Source organism: Haplochromis burtoni, unplaced genomic scaffold, assembly GCF_018398535.1.
Source record: "Haplochromis burtoni strain Fernald_Lab_line unplaced genomic scaffold, NCSU_Asbu1 Contig_24, whole genome shotgun sequence".
Taxonomy (NCBI): Eukaryota; Metazoa; Chordata; class Actinopteri; order Cichliformes; family Cichlidae; genus Haplochromis; species Haplochromis burtoni.
In genome coordinates, this window is record NW_024582385.1 from 3,482,361 (window position 1) to 3,498,317 (window position 15,957).

The following is a 15,957-nucleotide window of genomic DNA, read 5'->3' on the forward strand; positions in this document are numbered from 1 at the left end:
TTTCCCTCATCCACCTGCTGCCTCTGTGGAAGCTCCACCATAGCCACCACCAAACAACTGAGTTATTTTTACACATCTGCCAGCATCTGGCCAATCCACCAGCTTTTATTGTTCATGCCGTTACAAAAAACAAAACCAAAGAAAACCCCATTGGCTCATGAAAATGAAAAATCACCATCGGCCAGTCCAGCTGTGGTGGGAGTCACAGAGGAGGTACTAGTCTGTGTGTGTGTGCTTCAGCTAAACTTCACTGTTGAGGTTTCCATTCTCCCCATTGTGCACAGCAGAGTCCAGGAATAGCAAACTGTTATCTTTGTGTCTTCCCTGGTGAACTTTATGTTCAACTTTATGTTACATCCACAGAGTTGATGTGAGCAGTGACGGATTCCATGTCTTAGGTTTTGATTTTGACCCAGGCGTCCTCAACATCTCTGTACCAGTGGCTAGGTGCTGTCCCTTTAAAAGAGCCGGAGAAGATGGTTTGAAAGAGGCATGAAAGAAGCCATCAGGGGAAAAGAGGGAACACACATATATAAAGGAAGCTTTTAAAACATGCAGTTATCCTAATTATTCTTTCATCAAATCAGCAAAGATGCACAGAAAAGAAGGTCAGACACCAACTAGGGAGGATCGGAAAGACAAACGCAACAACATTGTCATCCCCTATGTAGCAGGTTTATCAGAGAAACTCAGGGGAGTTTTCTCCAAGCACGACATCCCGGTGTACTTCAGACCCAGCAACACACTCAGACAGAAACTGGTTCATCCCAAACACAAACTCAAGAATGTAGTGCATGCGGTACAGTGCAGCGAGGAATGTCCAGAGCTCTACATTGGAGAGACCAAACAGCCACTTCATAAACGCATGGCAGTGGTTACAAACAGAAAGACAAGCAGCCCATCAAACTTACTGAGAGTGTCTCAGTAAATTTGTCTCACACTTCATGTTCTTGGTAATGCAGAAGCTGGCTCTACCTGAACCCATTAAATATTTGATAAAGTCACTGAGTCAATGATTTCTAAAGTTTGTTTTCTTAATTGCAGTTAGAGTGTGGCTGGTAAAGAAGAAAAAGCAAAATGAATGTAACCTGTGAGTTTGGTGAACTTTGTGTTTTTTGTCATCATTTCTTACTAACAATCATCCTCCTGATATTCATTAATAATCAGGAGACAGCAAACCAGTCATGGTCGTGGACTTTTACAGTCTTAGTTGTGCTCATTGTCATCATGATAATCATCATGATCAATACTTGACAAGGGGAGGTCCTGAGGTAGGCGGGGCTAAGCCATGAATGGCAGGAACAGCGCCTGGCACGTGTTGGTGAAACAGTACACTGGTGTAGTTTCCTGTCCAGCTGTTTGAACAAGAAGAAGCAGTGTTGGATCTAAAATAACTGGCAGGAAGTAATCAGTAGTTAGAAAGTGGATGGCATGTATAGTGACTGCGTTACAGTTACTGTAGTTCGGTAAGGATACTTACCAAAGCAGAGCAGACAGGCCAACAAGGATCAGATGCTGAATGTAACCTAACCCTTCTTTCCCCAGTCAAGTCTGTCCCGTATTCAGTAAGTGAAAATAAAATAAACAATAAAAGGTGAATCAAATGGACCATTATGGCAAGGCTGGGATGGTCAATTTGGTAAAGTAAATCCGTTGGGCATCTTTCTTTGCCTTTAGACAACAATTCTGATGGCAAAAGAGCCAAACGGGACAGGCAAAAAAAAAAAAAGATTTTCCCAGTGAATTTTGACATTTAAACAAAGCACAACAGATAATGGAAAATAAATATCATAGTCATTTCATTATAGTCATAATCTCATTTGAGAGCAGTGTTAATCAGAAACCTTACCTGAGTCAGGTGCTGTGATAAAGTGATAAAGCAGTTGTTTGTTTTTTTGGTACATTTCTTCGTCATTGGAAAATACTGAATAGAGCTTTGCTTTTGTTTCTAGTTTTATCAGCATGATTAGAATAATCTTATTGAGGAAGAATAAACCTTCCTGTCGAAAGCTAACACTAGCTTTGTGTGTACCTCTTCTTTGCCAAATGCCACTAAATATCTATTCAGATAAATTTTAATTATCTTAAGAGTGGGAAATGTTGTTTGTTGGAGAATTTGCAGAAGATGGGTAAATAAAATGCTTTGTGAAGAGAGTCTAATGGTATTATGTCAGGCCAAGCAAGGCAAACAATGTTTGTCCAGTTAAATGTAAAAAAACAGACATCGGTTAAAGTATACCAAAGTAATGCAATCACTCTTGTTTCAGCGCAAACAGCATTCTGTCATAAAGCTGTACTCATGACTGTCTGCATCCATCCTTTACATCACTGCCATCCTATGGCCACAGTTGGCTATTGTCTCTGAAAGTAGACTTGACACTGCTTGATTATAGAGCTGCTGAAATCAATATATGGTAGGTGTCCTAATCAACATCTAAAAAAGAAGAAAAAAAAAGGAAAAAAAAAAGACATTATGTATTCTACATGTTGAGATATTCAAAATCTTTGCAGTTTTTCACAGAGGAACATAGTTTTTGATTTTTTTTTCACAATCTGCAAATGCAGTTTTTTGTAGGTTGGTGAGTCTCTGTTTTCTTTCTCTGTAAGAGGCTCTTTTATACCCAGTCACACTGCTGACCTGTTCCCATATGAAACTTTTCCCAAACTGTTCCTTTTCTTTTTCCAGCCTTTTGTTATCCCTGTCACAACTTTTTTGAGGCTGTCACTAAATGAGCTAATATATTTCATGGAGTAGTAAAATATCTGAATTTAAACATTTGATATGTTTTCTATCTTCTATTGTGAATAAAATATGGATTAATGGTGTTCAAGTCAAATGCAAGTCATCACATTGACTTGGGATTGTAAGCTCCGGGCATATGCATCAGCTTTTTGCTGCTTTGCATACAAGACAGAAGGAAGAATTTTAATTTTTATCAAATTAAATTGAATTCACTTCATGGAATTGTTAATAAGTCTCACCTATACTGTCTGCTCATAGTGGTCACATATGGTCCTCCTTCTCTCTCCAGAACAGGCCGGCAGCAGTACATGAGCCAACCCACAATGGCCAGCCCCAGCCCTGCATGAACCCTGCCCTGATGAACACGCCCTGGGTGAGAAACTCTTTTGTTTTGTTTTTTCACCCCATCCAAATTGCGTACACTGTGCTGGCAGTGATAACGCAATCACTTCATTCTCTGCACTTCTTTTGACACAGTATTTACAGTGATGATGCTGTATGTGGTCATTTGTTTCAAACTATTATAAATGGACGGGTTCTTTAAAGCAATTTTCTACTCTGAAAACTCAAAACACTTTATGTGACTTGCCTTATTCACATGCTTTCTAACAGTCACACACATTCATACAGTGAAAGCATCGGAGAGTATCAGTATTTGAATATTTTAGCGTGCAGACTGGAGACCAGAGCAGCCATTAGTGATGGGTCAATAGAGTGTGTAGCATATTGCCCTTATTGTGTCAACACAACGTTAACACTGTGTTGGTGTGTTGCTTAGTAGTGACATCTGCTGGATTTACAAAAATATTGCAGGCAGCCTGGATGAAGAGAGTGGAGAGAGAGTGAAGAAGGTTCATTCATTCTGACATCTGGACACCAAATGAGTGAGGAAAGGTCTCGCTGGCATAACCAGCTGATGATAAAACGTTAACTAAATGAAAGAGTCAAGTCAAATGGCTTTAATGTCATTCCAACCATGTGCAGTGATACAGTGCTCAGTGAAGCCAGCCAGTGTTTCTCCAAGACCACAGTGCTGCATATGACAATCAACACAGGACTACACAAAGTGCACGTGTGCAAAAATTGCAAATAAAAAAGAACAGAACGATACAGACACAACAGTGCAATAAGTAACTCGATGTATGAAGGCGCACCTGCGTGTGTGACGTGCAGATAAGTGCTTGAAAGTGTGTACATATTAACCAAACTCTGCGATTGATTAATACAGTATGTAAAATGCAGAATTTACAAACATATTTCTGAAAGGAAGTATAAGTGAAAAACATCAAGTCAAAGTCTTATTTAGGAAATATAAGTGAATGTGACAATTGTTGTGCTTCTGTACGTGAGGGGAGAAAAAAGGGTGAAAGGACCACCGAGAAGACTTTTCTCTTTGGTTCTCTTGTGGTGATGATGTTTCCTCGCAGCATGAATGCAAACTCAACAACTGCACTTCCCAATAAGCACAACAGAGCAGTTGTATTGATCACGCGGTTTTTCCTACAGCAATACACACACCAAAGTGTTGTTTCACTTGTTGTACCTAATAACCCCATTGGTGCTTCAGCATTGTTGGCTCATAGCAGCTGGGGATTGAACCATCAACCTTCCAATCAGTGAATGACCTGCTTAAGCTCCTGAGCTACATGTCTGTGAAGGTTCTCAGTCATCCAGGTCATCGTAGTCAAAGGAGCTTGCAAAGAAAAGCGTCTGGACTTCTTTAGTTGCTTGAAGACGTTTCACCTCTCATCCGAGAAGCTTCTTCAGTTCTAAGGTCAAATGGTGGAGAGTCCCAGATATAAACCTAGTGCGAGTTTCCCCCCACAGAGGGACAAAAGGACCCCCTGATGATCCTCTAAGGTGTGAAACTGGGTGTGGGTCCCAATCAGCCAGAGTTTCGGGTGAGCTCATTGTGAAACCTGGCCCCACCTTATCATGTGATTTCCTGAGGTCAGATGGCCCAGGATGTGAGTGGGCGTTAAGGCGTCTGGGGAGGGAACTCAAAACTGCCATCTATAATCCAGTTTTGAGTTCCCACCCCAGATCATACCTTTTGTCCCTCTGTGGGGGGAAACTCCCACTAGGTTTAAATCTGGGACTCTCCACCATTTGACCTTAGAACTGAAGAAGCTTCTCGGATGAGAGGTGAAACGTCTTCAAGCAACTTAAAGACGTCCAGACGCTTTTCTTTGCAAGCTCCTTTGCCTCCTGAGCTACAGTATTAGCTGTTCATGCAAAGATGACAGGAGATTTGTCATTTATTGTGTCTAGACTCCACTTAAGAGCTACTGCTGGTGCCCATAAACTCTTTGGTCTTACCACTATCACTGCATTTATATACGGGCTTATTGTTGGCTGTACCAATCATGAACCCCTCTCCATCTTTACATCTTATGGATTTTTATTATACTACATCATGACCCACATTACTTAAATGATCCACCAGGTTGCCCCAGTCTTAACAGTTTGGAAATATGTTGCTGTATCAAATTAGAAATTACACTCTTTAGTTACAACTCAAAGCTTTTTACTCTTTGTTTGCATTGTTTTTCACTGTTTTAAAAGAGAAGGTTGGAGTTTCAGTAAGTCACAGCTTGAAATCCCCTCTTTTGTTGAAAACACTATTTTTTCCAGAAGAAAATCTGTGAAGAATCTTAAAAGAACTCTACTGTTAAAGCGGGTGTGTAGTTTCATTTTGATTAACTGTCTTTTTAATAATCATCTTTCTTTTTAAGGTCATAATATTTAAGCATTTTTGCAATATTTATGCTTACAAAAACAAATATTCAAAATAATGAACTAGCTGGGCCCACGTCCTCATTTTAGGATTGACACTGTTTTAGTAGGTAAAGGTGATGCTTGGACATGAAGTGAGCTGCGGTTTGGGGAAGGCCTCGAAGGAGACTGGCGACGGCTCCCAGGCCTGGCAGATCCCCGTGTTTAAATAGAAGTGAGGAAGTTAACGAAATGAGAACAAGGAGGGAGGGAGGGAGGATGGGGCACTTAACGAAAACGACAGCTTACAGAACTGGGGGAACCTCTGTAGATGGCAACCAGAAGGAGCGTGTTTGGAGGTCCCGCTCCTGAAATTCAGATACATAATCTCCAAAATATGAATTTGCTAAAGTTGATCAAGACTAGTTGTTTTTGTGATATCTCCCGTCATTCCTGAAAACAACATCAGTCTGATGTTTCTCCTGTACCTGTGACCTGTTTTAAACTCTCAATCATTTGTCTTTCTCTTTGTTCCCTTTCCACTCTTTGCAGTATCACTACCAAGAAGATGACTCACCCCTGCTTGACCAGGGATTCCCACAGCTCACCAGTGGGCTTCGCGCTCCTGAGCTGGTCCATGTTTCACAGAAGAACCTGTCAGAGATTGAAAATGTGCACGGCTACGTGTCCCATTCTCACATCTCTCCTCTCAAGGTCAGCACCCAAACTGTAAATGTATGAACAGTCATGATTGATGGTTTTTCTGTAAAACTCAAGTTTCTCACTTTTTCTCCTTATCTGTCTTCATTACAGGCCAACCCTGCTCCCATGATCATCAATACAGACACTCTGGAGTCGCTTCCTTATGTGAGAGAATTTATCTTTTAAATGTTTATTCCTGATTGTCTTGTTAGGTTACTCAAGTAGAGACAGACTTACTCCCTGATAATTTATTATTAAGTTTTATTTCACTTTACTTTTATTAAGTAAAGTACTAGATGAGACTGACCCCTCAGTAGTTGACCCTCCATATTAAAAAAATAGTTACATTGATAACCAATCATAAATTGTTGTCCATGAGACAGTCTCTACTTTACACGTTTCCCTGAGAAACACTCGTCACATTCAGTTTAAGCTCGGCCTCAACACTTAACATCATCCATGTAATTTAAGGCAATGTGGACTGAAACTATGAAGTGTGTGTCTTCATTCAGTTTTTTCATTCCTCAGGTCAACGGCACAGAAATTGAATATGAGTTTGAAGAAATCACCTTAGAGCGGGTGAGTATCTTAGATCCATCTAATCAGACTGTGAGGGTGAAGTAAACTAGTCTTTGAGAAGCAAAGGAATAATACAGGAAAGTCAAAACATTGTTCCTGTCCTGTAAAAAGATCTGTGCTAAGGCTGTAGATTTAATTTTGTATATATTATGAGCTATACAATTGATGAATTGATGTGGGATGACCTGACTATTGTCTCCATAAGACAAAATGGACATAGCCACAGTGACATCACCGCTGCTTGTGGATTATTTTTATAAGATTTCAGTTTTGCAGCTTTTTAGAATCTTATTTTGGGCCAAAGTCACTAAACTTTGTTTAAATAGTTTTAATCAGCTTTGATGGATGATTCTATACATGTAGATTTAATGCTCTACTAGGCACTGATGTTGCATTTAATAGAAGAATAAATAAGTGTAAATAAGTGCTCCACAATAGTGACTATTCACAAAGGAGTCACACCATAAAGGACATTTTGTCTATTTTACTTTACATGAGAATACATTCAATGAAACATGTTGTACTGATTCCTTGTGACTGGAAACAAGCGGTGGAGACTAGAGCAGGGTGATATGACCAAAAATATTTATCACGATATACATTTGAAAATTTGCGATAACGATATAACTGAAGATATAATTGACACGAGACAAAATGCTTTACAACTCCACAACTTTATTAGTGCAAAAAAGAAAAACCCATCAATGTATTTTCACTTAAACAAGCAGCTGTTTTATCTGCATTAAAGTTATATAAAAATTTAACAGTGCAAATGCAAATTCCTCGCTGACAGTTTAACCAAAAGCCATTTCCAGTGGAAACTGGCCGACATATCCTCAGCATAACCATGTATAACATCCACAACACTTAAAAAGAGGTTATACACACACAGTACGGTAACATTATGTTGAAGCACAGTACGTATCACTCCGCGAGGCTCCGCCTACGATAGCCGTAACGCTCCGACAATCCATCAAGCGGTGCGGGTTCGTAGCTCAGCAAAGTCGTACTGAAACATTTGACAGATTTTCGAGCGCCGTGTACATAAAATCGTTTCGAGGTCAGTAAACACAACCAGAGTTCATACATAAGGCACACGGGGTTATAAGGGGCTCTGTCGGTTTTCAGAAAAATCAAAGGATTGATTTTAAGTGTGGCGTATTTTCCAAACAACACGGTAATAACGACGGCCCGCTAGCATGCTCTACCAAAAATAGTGCTTTGTTGTGTATCTGACGGACGAAAGCTAAGGCCATCTGCTGCGACCGGCTGAGGTGAGAGAAGGTAATGTGTACATCACACCCAAACTAGCAGTAACTACTGTCTTCTCAACATTGGACACATCAAGTGCTTCCTGGGAGATACCTCCAGACCAGGGAATGTCAAAGTCATTATACACACAGCCCACTTTGTTGTTTTTCTGCATAGCCACTGCTGACTGCTATTACAAAGAAAGAAATCTGTCAGCACAACTCTTTGGACTTAAATTGTAAGATTTAAATGTGTAAAATTACAGAAAAAGTTCTGGTAGCTCATTCTCCAAAGTGTTTTTTTTTCTTTTGGGGGGGGGGGGATCACTGTAATAATTAAATAAATAAATAGACCCATACATTTCTATTTTGCTGCTGGTTCAGTGAATTCTGGTCAAAGACTTACGAAGCCTGCATATTCTGAATCCATCTGCTTCCAGCTCCTGACGACGTGCCCATGTACACGCTGTTGGGTGAGGTCAATTTCTAGAGGTCATCAGAGGTCAACCAGCCCCCCCACATTAATGGAATCAAACAAAATTGATGTCAAACATTTGTGCTACGTTTAACAGTTCTGGTTTACCAGAGGTGACCCACAAATGGGCCAACACAGGACCACCAGCCTGCAGCTGGCCTTGTGCTGGCCCATGTGTGGGCCACCTCTGGCAAACCAGATCTGGGCCACCAAAGGGCCGTCATTCTTTGCGGTATGTGGGCCATGTGTAAGCACATTGAGTTGCTCAAATGCCTCTTCAAAGACACATCCAACATATCCCGCAAAGATGACCTTTAGTCACCACTGAAATTAATACAGATTTACACTGGCACTCACATGCATGCACTTACTCACCCACAGCGCTAGTGTAAAGCGCTTTGGGGTCCTTAGGGACTAAGTAAAGTGCTATACAAATGCAGGCCATTTACACACACACCACCTAATACCTCAAAAATGATTTCGTACACATCCACACCAATCATTCTTTTGGCCACCTGTACAATAATACAGTAATTTCATTATTCGACCTGCAATGGAAAAAATGTCAGATATCAGTACTTTTCTCCAAAATGAAATGCAGACATTATAGAATGCATGTTTTTATACTGCAGTGGCAGAGAGATAGTTTCAGTTAAAGTGAATGGGGCATTTTTGTCCACGAAGGTATCCAGAGTGCGTATCTGGCACTAATAAATAATAAGTGTTTGTGTGTTTTTTGGAAAAAACAAAAAAAGTTCAAATGTTTAAATTGGAATTTAAAGGGTTAAAATCCTGAAAATTATTGAATCGTCTTTTATATAAAGACTCAAGTTGATTAAAACCCTTATTAAACAAAATGCAGAAAGAAATATTGTTGTATCAGGATTTCTAGTCAGAATTTGTACAAGTACATTTTTTTCCATGAAGATGTCAAAGGGAGAAAAAGCTGAGGAGGGCACAGGGATAAAAACAGACAGAAGATTTGTATTCACATAGGCCTGCACTTAATTACCCCTCACCTGTTAAAGGCTGATGGGGTATTGTTGTCACCCATGCATGGAAACCCAAGTTTGTGAATGGGACAACTTGAAAACAGACAACAATTTTTCAAATTATGGGAACTTCAGTGCTAGCACTTTTCACCAAAGCACCAAATTTGTTGCAATTTCTTCAGTTAATTGAGCAAAAACAGACATTAAACAACATTTTTAATGCCTGTATTTTTCACAAAGGTGTTGATTTACTCGAAAACTTGGCATATCTTGGGACGCTGTACACCTTGTCCTTAAAAAAAACAGAGGAAAAACAGATGTGAAAACAAAATTAACTATCTACAGCAGATGAACAAGATATAAAAGTCACGTCCTGTGAAGGCCAACAACCTGATACATGACCCGAGAAATGCACCCGACCTTTCAGTTTATCTGTCTTCTGTTTACTAAAGCCCTGTCAGAAATGGTTTAAGCCTGTCTTCTCTGAGAGACATTGTTCACCTGCTTCCTTGTGAATACAGTATTGTCATTCAGAGATGATTAATTCATTACATTTGCAGTGGTAGATATACTCCGGGGGAAGCCTCCTCAGTTGCTACATAAACAACTGAGAATTAGAAAAGTGAATGGATAAGAAACATTTTTTGACCACACTATACAAAATGGGTTCTGCTTTGGTATCAATGAGATTTTCATGACCGCAGGGTAACTCAGGGTTGGGCTTTAGCATCGCTGGAGGGACAGATAACCCCCATATTGGTGATGACCCCGGCATCTTCATTACCAAGATCATCCCTGGAGGAGCTGCAGCAGAGGATGGACGCTTGAGGTTAGTTACATATGTTTACTTTTGTGGTGAAAGAGAACAAAGAAAAAAAAGAAACAACTTATTACAATCGTGCATGTCACAAAACCATTACGGAAGAAATCTTCAGTACAAGGATGACAGAAATCTTTCCCATCACACTGAATATGAACTATATCTCTGATTACTGGATAACTGTATAAACGTTAATAGATTTCTAAAACTTCATTTTTCATCTTTTATTATCTTTCAGTTCTGAGGTAGTATTGTCATATTTCTGTTGGTTTCTAGTGGATTTTGAGAGTATAAGGTTTTTAAACTTAAGCAGGATGATGATGTGTTTGTTCTATAATAATTACTTCTTTCAACAATTTTTGCCCTCAATATAACAAAACTCTCATATAGAATGGAATAGATTAGAACAGCCTTTTATTGTCACTGTACATGTAGAACAAAACTGTGGGTGCTCCACACTGACTTTGATGGAATAAAATATAGAAATAAATAGGAAACAGGAGAAATAGATACAATTAAGAGAAATATATACAAAAATAAGTGAGTGGTCTGAGTGATGGGGGTTACTCACACCATGGCTCAGATTGGTGAAGTGGGTGGGCAGGGTTGGGGTGTGAGAGGATAGTGTTTTTGATGATCCTCAGGAAGAAGCTGTTGGTAAGTTTGGAGGTGTGGGACCTGACTGACCCGAGGTGCCAACCAGACTGCATTGGGTCCAATTGGTGGTGGGCGGGGTGCAAGGGCATCACCTTTGATGGCCATCGTTTTCCTGAGACAGGAGGATCTGGTGAGGGCTTCCAGGGGTGGCAGAGGGCAGACACTGATTTTTTGGGCAATGCTAACATTCTGCGCAGCCTTCTTGTTCTCAGTTGTGGCCCCTGCGTAGCAAAAACCCAGGCAGATGGATAGCACTTTCTCCACTGAGGAGCCAGCAGCAGCTTCTGATCCAGGTTATTCTTCCTCAGGACACAGAGGAATGGCAGCTGCAGCTGGGACTTCTTTCCCAGGGCATTGGTGTTGTTTGTTCAAGTGAGATCAGTGGAGATGTGGATGCCTAGAAACCTGAAACAGAGACACATCCCACCTGTTCTCCATTTATAATGAGAGGGGAGTGGAGCTGTCTGTGCCTCCTGAAGTTCATTAAGAGTTCTTTTGTTTTGAGGATGTTCAGCCTGAGGTTATTGAGCGCGAGTGGGACAAGTTCTCTACCTCCATCAGAGGATGAGCCCATGAGTGGTGTCATCGGCATACTTGACAATGACATTGGTTGGGTGGGTTGCTGTACAGTCATATATGTAGGGCATACAGTAGGGGGCTGAGAACGACACCAGTGCTGAGTGACAGTGGGGACTTGCCCCCCACGTTTCCCCCCAGACATGGGGGGCAAGTCTGACTGATTGATGCTGGTGTCAGGAAATCTTTCTCCAGTTTGGTGGTGAGGATGTCTGGGATTATGGTGAGCTGTAGTCCGTGACAAGCTTTCTAACACAGCTCTTCCTGTTCTTCAGATGGGTCAGTACTCTGTGAAGGGTGTTGTTGAACTGGTGAATCACTCCGTGGACTGATTTTCTCTGTAAGCTGGGGGTGGAGGGAGGGGGTAGACACTATCTGCTCAAAAAACTTCATGACTACAGATTTGAGGGCTTATAAGTCTGTAGTCATTGAGGCTGTCTATTCTAGTCTTTTTGGAGATGGGAATAATGGTGGAGGCTGTCAGACAGGTGGGAATAGAGTCAGGAAGGGTCTGAACAGCTTGGTAAGGATACCTGCCAGCTGATCCGTGCAGGCTTGAACCAGAGCCCCTGGGATGCAATTGGGGCCAGCAGCTCTCCTATTACTTCTACACCTACTCTCCTTTATTAGGGTTCACCACTCTCAGTCTTCTCCTGACCTCATGTTCCTGCGGGGGCGGCTGGGTCAAGGTGAGGTGGGGGACATGGTGAGTGGGCGAGCAGTGTTTTCAAATAGAGCAAAGAAGGTGTTGAGCTGCTACAGGTTCGAGGCTGCTATTGGGGTTTTGGGCTCTGGCCTTTTGAAGCTGGCAAGGGCTTGGATACCTCGCCACACCTGGCAGGGATTGTTGTCTGTGAGGAAGTTATCCTCCTCATCCTCTATCTTTCTCCTGTAGGCCTCCTTAGCCTATTTGATACCCCTCCTCAGATTGGCTCTGGCAGTGCTGTATAGAGAACTGTCCCTCAGCCTGAACGCAAAGCTTTGAGTTCTGATCAGAGCTTGTACTTCACTTGTAATCCAAGGTTTTTGGATAGGAAAAACCTGGATGGTTCTGTTAAATGTCCCATTCTGTACACAGCACTTAGGACAGACTGAGAGGAGGTCTCCAGGTCCTGCTGTTCAAAGATGGACCAGTCTGTCAGATCAAAACAGTCCTGTAACTGGAGGAGAGCATCATCTGATTTAAATGACCCAAATGCTTGGAGGGGTTTGTTTCCTGAGGGGGGTGTATTACTTTATTAGATAAATTAAACTATTTTTTATTAGTTAGTGTGACTAACAACATTTATCTAAATGTGATATTATATATTATAACTATAGTTATGTACAATTAAATTATTATTATTATTATTCGAGTGAAATTCTTGTGTGCGAGCCCCACAAGCAACAGAGATGTGCAAACACAACAACACAAACGAGCAAAATACAAGAATGGCCAACCTGAAACTAATAAATATATGTACAATATATAATAGTGTATGCATTTCTGGATGTGTATACTAAATATTTTCCTACGTGTGTGTGTGTGTGTGTGTGTGTGTATACACATTTTTACAAATTAAATAGTAAAAAAAAAAAAAAAAATAATAATAATAATATATAAAATATACAGAGTTGAATATGTGCAAAACAAGTGGCATTTATATACAGTGTGGAGTGCATAATGTTGAAGTTCCAGTAGTGAAGCTGAGGTGTCTATGACGTGTTCAGCAGTCTGATGGCCTGGTGGAAGAAGCTGTCTCTCAGTCTGCTGGTACGGGACCGGATGCTGCAGAACCTCCTTCCTGATGGAAGTAGTCTGAACAGTTTATGGCTGGGGTGACTGGAGTCCTTGATGATCCTCCCCGCTTTCCTCAGGCACCGCTTCCTGTAGATGTCTTGGAGGGAGGGAAGCTCACCTCCAATTATCCGTTCAGAGCACCGCACTACTCGCTGGAGAGCTTTGCAGTTGTAGGCGGTGCTGTTGCCATACCAGGTGGTGATGCATCCAGTGAGGATGCTCTCAATGGCACAGTGATAGAAGGTCCTGAGGATGCGGGGGCTCATGCCGAATAGCCCAAATACCAACGGATTTATGCAATGTTTTAGACCTATTTTAGCTTTACACTTTACCAAGTGCTACACACACACACGTAGTAAGATTGTTATGATTATAGTAACGATTTCATTATATTATATTTTATGTCAGAAATAAAATGTTAACCATTAGAGAAAAAAATATATAACCGTCTCACAGACAGTTACATTATGTATCGCTACTTTCAGTACCACTGACATTTACACCCTTTTTCCAATTGATCTTCAGTAATTACTTCCTCCAAACCATCAACGTGTCTTTTAAACCCCATTCCTACAAGACTGCTCAAAGAACTCAACTAATTATAGGCGTGTCTCAATCTTCCTTTTACACAAAAAAACCCCTCTTCTGATATATATTAAAAAAAACAAAGCCCTTTGGGGCAACTGTGGTTGTGATTTGGCCTATATATAAATTTGAACTGAATTAAATTAAATTTATTTGACGTGTTTCAGTCCAGTTTTAGAACTCATCGTACTCGTAGCAGTTGTGAACATTAATTTCAATTTCAATTTCAATTTCAATTTTATTTCTATAGCACATTTAAAAGTCACAGGTACAACAAAGTGCTTCACAGACGAGCCATATTGCAGGTTTACAGCAAAAGAAAACATTAAAACACTTAAACCCCCGCGGAGCATCATTTTGGATTCTACCTTTAAAAGCCGGAGAGCAGTCAAATGCTGGAAGTGGAAGCTAAATTGGCTAGTCATTCATATGTATATTAGGCTGTTAAGTAGGAATTCTGGAGGGAGGGGGGGGGGGAGTGGAGTGTTTCAGTTTGCCATCTTAGGGAGAAATCAACACACATGGGTGTATGTCCTTTGTTGCTGAGCATTTATTGATAAAAACAGTACAAAAAACCAACCATTTGTACACATATTTACAAATAATAATAAAAAGCGGTGAGTACTGCAACATTTTCAGCAATCACTCACAATCCTGGCACTGCCATGGTATCTGTAGTCTGCATTTACCATATGTGTAAATGCAGACTACAGATAATGTAAATTGTTATTTCCATAGCCCTTTTACACACAATTATTCAGGGCAATGAAGGATTAGGCTAAGTGCAGTGAGATTGTATCATATATATACCCTTGATCACAATTGATCAGTGGTCTTTGATCAGTGGTGTCGCTGTGTGTGACGGGTTGCCCTGGAAAAAGAGCCATGTGTCAGGTCAAACACAAATGCAAGAAAAATCAGGCCACTGTGCGATGTGTTCACTGCTACAGATACACATGTGGTAAATGCAGACTACAGATACCATGGCAGTGCCAGGATTGTGAGTGATTGCTGATGTTAGCTAACTCGCTTTAAATTAAATTGTGAGCAATTGGAAGGTCAAACAAAATCACAAATGCATGCATAGATACTAATTATAATTCCAGTATCTCCTCCTCTGTATCCTCTGCATTTTCTTTCCTTGGAGAGGAGGTCCGTACACCACAGAATTCTTCAGGGCAATGAAGGATTAGGCTAAGTGCAGTGAGATTGTATCATATATATACCCTTGATCACAATTGATCAGACATTATTCTGATACAGAGGAGTGTCAAGAGTGATCAAGAGTCGAAAAAGAGAGCTTGTTTGGGGACTGAGACAGCGAAAGATGGCACAGTGTGGCGTGAAGAACATGTGGGGACCTGTCTCCCTTTCACCCCAATAGAAGCGTACGCTGCAGATGGAGAGCCAACGGCTAAGGCCAGGAGAAGTATCTCGAGTCGCCTTCAGAGCTTCCTGTGTTTCATCACTCTTGACATGCTTCATAGCATTCAAGAATGGACTATTCAACATGCACAGCAAACGGAGCATGTTCATTGGTTCATGGACCTCCACATGATGCAAGAAAAATCAGGCCACTGTGCGATGTGTTCACTGCTACAGATACACATGTGGTAAATGCAGACTACAGATACCATGGCAGTGCCAGGATTGTGAGTGATTGCTGAAAATGTTGTAATGTACTCACTCCTTTTTATTATTATTTGTAAATATGTGTACAAATGGTTGGTTTTTTGTACTGTTTTCATCAATAAATCTCAGCAACAAAGGACCTACACCCATGTGTGTTGATTTCTCCCTAAGATGGCAAACTGAAACACTCCAAGTTGGTGACTTTTGGAGATTTATTTCCCCCACTCCCCTCCCTCCAGAATTCCTAGGTAACAACCTAATATACATATGAATGACTAGCCAATTTAGCTTCCACTTCCAGCATTTGACTGCTCTCCGGCTTTTAAAGGTAGAACGGTAGAAGCCTGGAAATCCAAGTACAGAGAAATACAGTTATAGGATGGTATATTGCAACAGCACGAACCGGGAAGAAATTAAGCTAAGTAGTTTGAAAGGCGAGCTTAAACATGGG

The 15,957-nt window shown here is 40.9% G+C and overlaps 1 protein-coding gene across 4 annotated transcripts in view; it reads left to right on the forward strand.

Annotated features, from left to right (window-relative positions):
* dlg2 (discs, large homolog 2 (Drosophila)) overlaps positions 1–15,957 on the forward strand; it is a gene marked incomplete in the record, with an annotated part of 191,521 nt that overhangs the window by 91,285 nt on the left and 84,279 nt on the right. For all 4 annotated transcript variants that reach the window (XM_042218875.1, XM_042218876.1, XM_042218877.1 and 1 more), the window contains 5 exon segments: positions 3,033–3,116; positions 6,011–6,172; positions 6,272–6,325; positions 6,689–6,739; positions 10,161–10,285. In XM_042218875.1, the coding sequence (XP_042074809.1) occupies positions 3,033–3,116; positions 6,011–6,172; positions 6,272–6,325; positions 6,689–6,739; positions 10,161–10,285 (476 nt within the window).